The sequence below is a fragment of the Geotrypetes seraphini genome, chromosome 11 (genome assembly GCF_902459505.1).
Source record: "Geotrypetes seraphini chromosome 11, aGeoSer1.1, whole genome shotgun sequence".
NCBI classification, from domain to species: domain Eukaryota; kingdom Metazoa; phylum Chordata; class Amphibia; order Gymnophiona; family Dermophiidae; genus Geotrypetes; species Geotrypetes seraphini.
In genome coordinates, this window is record NC_047094.1 from 80,015,728 (window position 1) to 80,025,353 (window position 9,626).

A 9,626-nucleotide genomic window follows, 5' to 3' on the forward strand; every position below is an offset into this window, starting at 1 on the left:
CAATTCTTCCTCTTTCCTTTTTCTCCCCCACATGTGCAGCATCTTTTCTCCCCTCCCTCCCATCCCTTGTGCAGCACGACCCTTGAGCGAGCACCCCCCCCCCGAGCAACTGCACCCACAGTCAAACCCCCATCCTTCCCTCCCTCCCATCCGAACCCCATCAACTGTGAGCGAGCCCTACATATCTTCCTAAGCAGCGTCAGACCGGCAGAACTCTAAACAGGCTGTTTCGGCTTATAGTAAGACCTACCCTGAAAATCCTGCTAGGGCTTATTTTCAGGGTAGATATTATTTTCAGGGAAACATGGTAGTACTGTCTCATGAGAAAAAAGATCAGTGTGTATTGAACACATAAACTGCAGTGCCGCAGAGGCAAGCTCTGAGAAACATGATTCATTCACCAGGCCTAACACATGGGGAGATGAGAAAAGAATGGAGATATCAGATGATACTAAACCAAAGGAGGCAATTGTCAGACATAAAAGGTAGGAGATAGATGAATTATATGTCCAATCAAGGAGATTGTAGTATGAGTACAATTAGAAGCTATAGAAGAAGAGAGGTTGACCAGGTTGCTCAAGAAGAAAAGAAATCCAGATATATTTGCAAAGCAGACAGATCACCACAATTGTGAGTTAAGTTGTGCAGGGTGATTCTCATGCATGCCGGATAAAATAGGTCAAATTTAGCTCCAAGTTGTTTTAGTTTATCTCTAAGACTTAAAAAGGCTTTGCGGTTTTGTACCGTAGGTTATTTAAATCAGGAAAGAACATAAGTTTCATCCCTTCATGTAGCACTGGTGATTTGATTTTAGCCTTTTCAAAATTTGCAGAGCTTGTGGATAACAGAGAATCTTCAAGACAAAAGGTCTGGGATATTTCTGTTCAGGTACTCTCAGGGAAGGAGTACGGTGAACACGTTCGATTTCAAAGATCTTATCCAATTGTAGATCCAATAATTTAGGAAGGGGGTTCTCAAAGAATTTAATTGGATCTGTTCCTTCTGCACCTTCTCTGATTCCCAGTATTCTTACTTTGCTTCTTCTAAATCTGTTGTTTTGATCTTCCAGGTCTTTATTTTAGTATATCAATCTCCTTTATTTTCTTTTGAAGTAAAATGATGTTTTCTGAATTGACTGAACATTTTGTTTCAGTGTTGTCCTTTCAAGTTTGCATTTTAGCAAATTGAGATTTTAAATCAGATATATCATCTCAAAGGGCACATAATGAGTTATGCTTATCCTGAAGAATGCCCTTTTGTTGATAGAATTTCATCCATAATCTTTTGTAGAGACATTTCATCTTCTGATGTGGAAGCCATCTTGATAGGAGACTGAGCATTTAGTTAGAAGCCTGATCAGACTTAGAATATTTTGCAGACTTAAGGTGATCTTTTAAAGGATTGATTTAGGAAGTTATGCTTTCTTAGAAGCAAGTTTTGATGTTTTTGATTGCCAGAAACTTTTAGGAGATCTTGGAAGTAAAGAGCTCAAACATCCATGTTAATTGAGACTCACCAGTGCCCCCCGACCTCACATTTCTTAGCATTAAATCTTAGCTGCCAAATTTCAGACCATTCTTCAAACTTCGCTAGGTCCTTCATTATGTCATTTGCACCACCTATTCTATTGCAGATTTTGGTATCATCTGCAAAGAGGCAAATCTTACCAGTCAGCCCTTCAGCAATATCACTTACAAAAATGTTAAAAAGAACAGGCCCAAGAACCGAACCTTGAGGTACACCACTGATAACATCTCTTTCCTCAGAGAGATCTCCACTGACCACTACCCTCTGCAACTTTCCACTCAACCAGTTCCTGACCCAATCCATCACTTTGGGGCTTATCCTGAGGACACAGTTTATTTATTAGATGCCTGTGTGGAGCACTCCATTTATCGTACTCCCTCTATTAAATTCCCTGGTCACCAAAAGAAATTGATCAGATTTGTCTGACAAGACCTGCCTCAAGTCCTGTAATCCATTAGATTCCAGAAACTTCACTATTCTCTGTTTCAAAAGCATTTCCATTAATTTACTTACCACCAAAGTCAGACTTACTAGCATTTAGTTCCCTACTTTTCCTTTCACTTTTGTGGAGAGAGATCACATCTTCCCTTCTCCAGTCCTCAGGTACCATTCCTGATTCTAGAGAAGCATTGAAAAGGTCAGCCAGCAGAGCCGCCAAAACTTCCCTAAGTACCCTAGAATGTACACCATCCGGTCCCATTGCTGTGTCCACCTTCAGGTAAACTAGCTCCTCACGAACACAATCCTCTGAAAATTGATCAGGGTTTATCTTCTGCGGTCCTGCTCCTGGTCTTCAGCTGTGAACACAGAACAGAAATATTTGTTAAGCAAATCAGCTTTATCAATATCAGCTTCTACATATTTATCCTCTTTACATTTGAGTCTCACAATGCCACTTTTGCAATTCTTCCTATCATTAATAACTAATATACCTAAAAAAGAATGCTTTCAATTCCTGACACATGTGCTTTGGTGAACCATGGGCAATGTGGTGGGGCAATCCTCTCAGCAGGGAGCTCAGGGTGCTGGAGCAGTCATGGGACTGTGGTCTGCCTGTGTGCAGCCATCCGCTCTGTCAGTCCCCATCCCCTCTTATATCAACCTTCTGTTCTGGGGTGGAGAACCAGTAGAGCACTGGCAGTCTGCAACCCTGTGACCAATCCATGCACCTTCCCACTGCCTGGAGGAGGGGGGGTGGGTGTGCTCTGGCCAGAGGAGAGGGTGCTTGGCCCGTTTAGTCCCAGGTTCCCACCCCACCAGGTACACTACTGATCATGTGTTCCACAGTTTGTAGATGACATTGCTATCCTTTCCATGTTCAGATCTAATATCTGCTTCTGCTCCTTAAAAATAAAGTCTGCTAGGAATGGATTAAAGAATGGCTTACAGAGAGGAAAGTGTAGTTGGGGAGGCTTTGCTATTATGCGAGCAGCAGATGGGAAGTTTCTATTAGCCTTTCTTAATGTAAACTGGCTAGGTTAATCAAATAACCACTATCAACCCTGTCAGTAAAAGAGATCTTCCTGCTGCCTGTGTGCCCTTCAACAGGCTTTGATTAATAGAAGTAGTCTTCCAGCTTCCTATACTCTTTCCACAGCCTCTGACAATAAAAGCACTCTCCTAGCTGCCTATGCTCCTTCCACAACCTCTGACCAATAGGTGTACTCTCCCAGCTGCTTGTACTCCTTCTACCACCACTTCTGAGCAATAGAAGCACTCTCCCAGCTTCCTGTACTTCCACAGCCTCTCACCAAAAGAAGCAGTCTCCATGCTACCTGTGCTCTGCCTGGGAATGGGACGATTCAGCATGGCCCTTTCAGAGCAGTCCTTTCAGCACGGGACAGTTCATTGCAGCCATTTCATCACGACCCTTTCAGCGCGGGCTGTTTCATCTCTTAATATTAAGACGCCCTCTCAAAGTCAATTTTTTATCCCCCGAAGTCTGCCCTATTTTCCAAAATCAAGGGAAACCTGATGATGCGCCCAATTGATCTGTGATGATGCTTCACCTTCAAACTTGAAGTCACCAGATGATGTGGAGGCAGAAGAAGACTTTACTTGCTCCACTTCATCACTGACGCTGAAACCGTGGATTGAAGACAAAGTTTTATTTTATTTTTCTTTCCAGCTTATGATTTATCTTTAATCTTATCTATTGTTTTGCCTTTTGTCTTTGTTTTGTTCTATTTCTATCATTTAAATTTCTCCAGAATTCTACTGTTCAACGGCTCCCCCTTCTGCTTCTATTCCTTTCTCTCCTCTCTTCTACCTTCCAAAGTATTTAGATCAATGCTGTCTTGTTAAAATGTTTATTTTATTTTTATTTTTCCTCTAACTCTACTTTTCACTTCTCTATTACCCTCCAGGTACTTTAGTTAGATTGTGAGCCTTCGGGACAGTAAGGGAATTTTTCAAGTACCTTTCTTATTTCTAATCTTAATGTATATTTTCTGTAAACCGCTTAGAACCTAACGGATGTAGCGGTATATAAGAAATAAATTACATTACATTACATTACTTTGGGTGGACGAAGGGAAAGGAAAGAAGCACCAGTGGGACACGGCCGTGCTGGACTTGGCTGGCTGAAATGGCCATTTTGAACTGGCTGTGATGAATCGTCCTAGACCCGCTCTGCCCTGCAATGGCAAAAAGAAGCAAATGTGTTTTTTGCGGCAATGCTCAATCCACATCCTCTGACCAATAAAAGCAGTCTCCCAGGTACCTATGCTCCTTTCTCAGCTGCCAGTGCTCTCTTCTACCTTTGTGGATCTACGGTGTGTCAGCATGGAGCACAAAAGCTGAAGCTTTCTAGACATTTTAATATACCATCAAGGAAGACCCAAGACAGAATAGCATTCTAGAAATAACTAAGAGTAGTAGTAGATTCATTAGCTTGAAACACATATCCAGCAAAAAGAGCTGCATGCTGTTTTTTACTTTGCATTGAATAATGGGAAACTGCAGGTACATCGATACACGTTAATGTTCATAGCTTTTTATTGACTGATTACAAGCTGCTGCCCTGAAAAAAGACACTCTTTGCCCTAAAAGGCTGCATGAATTAGCCAATCAATGATTCCCCTATTCTCATCTTAAAAGCATAACAAACCAGAAGGTTTTTAAATAATGTTTATTTATATAAGATAATCCCTGAGCTGATCAAAGCTAAAGGAAAATATAGCTGGGTAGCCAGAACATATTAAAGTCAGTTATGAAGCTTCCTCTCTGTGGTCAGTCTGCAACCAGGCTATGGTGTAAACAATTCTGAAATTGGTTTGGAGAAGCTGACACAATACACACAGGTAAGTATGCTGTCTTAATGTTAAAAGACTAGTGACCTTAGAACAGTGGTCTCAAACTCGCAGCCACATGCGCCTCTCTACCTCTCGTTCTCTCTACCTTGGAGAGGGTGAACAACCTACCTTTATAAGAACATAAGAACTGCCATTTCCGGATCAGACCTTAGGTCCATCAAGTCCAGTGATCTGCTCACGCGGAGGCCCATCCAGGTGTAACCTGGCGAAAACTTAGTCACCCGTATCCTTCTATGCATCTTTCGAGGAGATGTGCATCTAACTTGCCCTTAAATCCTATAACGGTAGGTTCCGCAGCAATCTCCACCTTGAATGTTTTGATCATGTCCCCTCTCAATCTCCTCTGTTCGAGGGACAAGAGGCCCAGTTTCTCTAATCTTTCGCTGTACGGCAACTCCTCCAATGGAACCACATTAACCAATGGAACCATATTAATAAGTGATATTTATGTTACTTCCAGTGTCTGAGGGCTTTCAATAAGGTCATGTTTACTTTTCAGGATATCTCTAATAAACATGCATGTTAGAGATTTGCATACAATAAAAATAGTATGCATGCAAATCATATCTCCTTTAGCTTTAGAGTTGTACTGAAAAGCTGAACTCATGCCCATCAAAACTTTTCCAGGTGGGACCTGTGTGCTAAAATCACCTAAATAGCACCCCAAGACTCAGACTAGAGTGAGGGGGAGGAGAGAAAAGACCTCTTCCTTTCCCATACTCACTGGTCCTCCTTACTTGCCTTGGCCACCGTGAGTCAGAGAATTTGGGTAAAAGTAAGTTCTAGACTGAAAAGTCATTCTTTGAAAAGGAAGAGCATTCTCATAAGTATGGTGAGTAATATTTCTTCACAGAAAGGGTTATGGGTATATGACACAATCTCCCAGAAGAGATAGCAAGTACAAGAATGATAATAAGATTCATGAGAGAGTGGTAGGGGAGAGAGGGTAAAGTGTAGTCTCTCTGTCACTGTGATGTATGGCTTTAGATATTTGCTATGAAGAATTTATTAACATAAAAAAAAATCATATGCAAACTACATGCCTGCAGTTAGATGTAGGCCTCTATTCACACTGAGAAGAAATATTACATATTTATCTTTATTTATAGAAAATTGCAAAATACAATCAAGAAAATTCTTGTACAGAAAAGCTCAACCCATATGTAATATAGTACAATAAAATTAAATTCAATCTAAAGTACAGTAAACCCACTATGAGTTTAAGCAAATTGAGAGTAGATTAATAACATCAAAAAATGTCCACCTGTCAGCATAATAGGTAAACTATGTTTCAGTCAGTCCTGAATTTTCACAAATACTGTAGTAGGCTTTTTTGAGCCATGAGCTATGAGCAGGGCATGATTAAAGTATAAGCAAACTAGGCCCAGATCTTTATGAGGGGCCCTTTGAGATGTGCTAATTCAATAGCTTCCAAGGTATATTTTTACCCTGGGGCTGGTATGTCAGCTGCTGGCAGAAAGTATTGCAAGTGAGAAAACAGAGTGATCTTTGCCCACAGAGGTCAGTCTACTTTCCCTCTCTCTGTTTATTGTCCTTTGGTCAGCAGGAGGAATCAGAAAATAGTGCTTCTTACTTGCTGTTTCTTCCTCTTCTGGTTGTCTTAATCCGCAGAGATATTTGCAATTTGCGGAATATAAGTGTTTTAAAACAAATAAATAGCCAAGGGGCACCTCTATTTGTTGGAGTTTTAAAATATATTTCAAGGGAGACCCAACATGCTTGTTTGCCTAAGGTCCCCTAGCAGGTTATCCTGCCCTGGCTGCGAGACATGAACCATATATATTTGAATATGATTCACTTAGGTAGGGTTACCAGATTTTACAATTGTAAAATCCGGACAAGTGGTCCCACCCACAGGCCTGCCCAGTTCCAACCAGGCCCACCCTGTTCCACCCAAGTCATGTCCAGTTCTGCCCTGTCCCTGCCTCTCCCTCAAACCTCTTCTTGAACTCAGAGCTATGTTTAGAGGGGCTTCAAGCATGCGCAGGTGTAACCCGATGATGTCAAGCGCATGTGTGCATGCGTATGATGTCACTGCATTGCATCTGCACATGCACAGATGCCCTTCAGATGCGGCCCCGAGCTCTAAGCTTTTCAAAACCTGGACAAAGTGCCAGGTTTTGAAAAGCCATCCGAATGCCTGGACAGTCCTCTAAAAGAGGACAAGTCCGGGTAAATCCGGATATCTTGTAAGCCTACACTTAGGTTTCTGGTGGACTTTAATGAGACGGGCTTTACTTAGCTGAGTTCAAGATGGAAGTTATATTGATTTCTGGGGATCATCTTCTATTGGGAAGACAGTCCTGTTGTGACTGTGCTCTCTGTGTCATTCCCACAGAGTGGTAAGCAGACCTCATCCCAGCAGCCACTCAAATGTAGCTTCTTCCCAATCATGATTTTTTTCAGAAAAGTCTTCCTGAAGGATGAAGAGGAGAAATAAAAGATGATGGGATCTATGCTGGCATTGAAAGTACTCAGCATCAATGCATAGACTCGCCAGGCAGGACTTTTTCCCTGCACAAATCCAACAATATGAGAAATGTTGTATGGCATGAAACATATGACAAAATTGAGCAGTGTGGTCACTACTAATCCTACGGCCCTCTTCTTTTTCTGTCTACTGATAAGCGGCTGAGATAAGATGATCCTGACAAACTTGATATAGCAGAAGAGGGTGATAATTAAGGGAATGCAAAAAAGTATCAGACACGCTTCAAACCTAACAGGCAGCAGAATGCTGAGCTGTTTTGGTGAGAATGTACTGTAGCACCTTCTGGCATTAGGCTTAGTTTCATTAGCTGAGGACAGAATGCCAAGCTGCCCTGAGAACCTATTATGCAAACTTGTGAGGTTAGTCTTGGTTTCATTGGCTGGCTGGTAGATTTGGACAATGTAGACCATGCTGCAATGGGAGACAGCTGTGATCCAGATGAAGATGCTGGCAATGATAGAGTACAACGGTTTACGCAAGAGCTTGTACTTGATGGGGAAGGCCACTCCCAGGTAGCGCTCCACGCTGATGGCAGTGAGGAACAGGGTTGTGATGTAAATGCTACTGAAGTACAGAAAGGAAGACAGAGGGCAGAAGATGTAGGGCATTTGCCAGTACATGCCAGAAGAGGCCTCCACTATCTTAAAGGGCAGGAAGATGAGGAGCAGAAGGTCTGAGATAGTCAGGTTGAGGAGTAAAATGTCCACTGGAACCAATTTCTGGCGGAACTTTGCAATAAGAGTGCAAAAAGCCAAGATGTTCAGTGGCAAACCAGTGATGAAGGTGGTAATATAGACTGTCATGAAGAGGTTCTTAGCACCTGGGAAAAAGAGCATGGTGCTGGTGATAAGGAATGGAGGGATCGACCTTAAGCACCAGCAGGGCCAAGTTGCGTCTACATCAGCTTCCTCCACTCAGATTCCTGGACATACAATTAAAAAAGAAAGGGACAATTAGTTATAAATATCTTCAAATTCTACTTTTTTCACAGAAATCTGTAGACAATTTAATAACTAAGTTAAAAATAAAATTTAATTTCATGGATGGCTCTGAGTTCTTTCATCAGGCATGTCAAACAAAGGGCTTTGGTGTGGACACGAAAGGGGTAATTCTATAAGTAGGTGCCTCCTTTTAGGCATCCTGATACCACACAGTGAGAACCTTTTCTATAATGGCACCTGGGTGCCCAGATCCCTTTATAAAATACCACTAGTGAGGCATCTAAAATCTGGGCACTTATGGTTAACCCAGCCATAGACCCAATGAAACTCCAGGCATCTACATGCGGCAAGCGTGTGCATAACACAGTATTCTTTGAGTGGCATGTGTAAGTGGTAGCAGCACCAATGCCCCTCCCATGCTCTCTACCCATGTGAATGACCCCTTGCATTTATATGGTATACATAGTGTTAGTCAACTTTAATATATTAAAGTTACTAGTTACTGCAAGGAAAAAGTAATATGTTACTAGTTACATGCGCATAAACGGAGTGTGCGCTTAATCGGAGTACCACTTTTTAGTCATGAAAAATCACAGTACGCTGTAGTCAGATGCAATAAAACTTTTATTCAACAAAAAACACACCGTATACAATGTAAAAAGTTATAGACACAGCACTGTTCCTCTAATGCAATACGTACACTGTAAACCTTTTTTTAAACCAACATTCTACTGAAATAATCAGTCATTGTTTTCTGCATGCAGATTGCACGATTCAGACTGTGTATCTGACTACTGATGTTGTAAAACTGTCTATAGTCGTGAGAGTCATTTATCTCCAGATAACAACGCAGCTTGTGTAGGGACTTCAGCGTCTGCAGGTGTTTCATTAGTCGTGATGACAGCAGCAGTATCTCCATCCTCATCAGATTCTTGGTTGTCTGCAGTGTCCTTTATGACTGTACAGATATCAGAATTAGTCTTGTCAGATGATGTGGGCACATTGTTGTCAACGGTGACATACAGCTCAAACTCTTGTCTCATCAGATGCATTAGCGAAGCTCGCCCGTCAATAGCAATTTGAAATCGTTGATGATGAGACTCGACTCCATGCCTCCCGTACCATATGAAGAGAGTCGAGCACTGTCATTTTTCTCACAAACTCAGCAGCTCGGGGGCTGGATTCCATGCTTGCATCAATCACTGCCATCACTTATCTTAGGACGAGTGACCTGTATTGACGTTTGAAGTTTGCGATTATCCCTTGGTCCATCGGCTGGATCAAAGAAGTTGTGTTTAACGGCAGAAACACGAGTTTGATGTTGGTTATCAC

At 41.9% G+C, this 9,626-nt stretch overlaps 1 protein-coding gene across 1 annotated transcript; it reads right to left on the bottom strand.

Annotated features, from left to right (window-relative positions):
• Nucleotides 1–7,148: 7,148 nt before the first annotated feature.
• LOC117368854 (free fatty acid receptor 2-like) lies at nt 7,149–9,346 on the bottom strand. Its single transcript, XM_033962598.1, has 3 exons — nt 9,259–9,346; nt 7,706–8,173; nt 7,149–7,660 (listed from the first exon to the last, which is right to left on the bottom strand). Exons 1-3 carry the CDS (start codon nt 9,344–9,346, stop codon nt 7,149–7,151), a joined length of 1,068 nt encoding a protein of 355 aa, XP_033818489.1.
• Between the last annotated feature and the right edge of the window lie 280 nt (nt 9,347–9,626).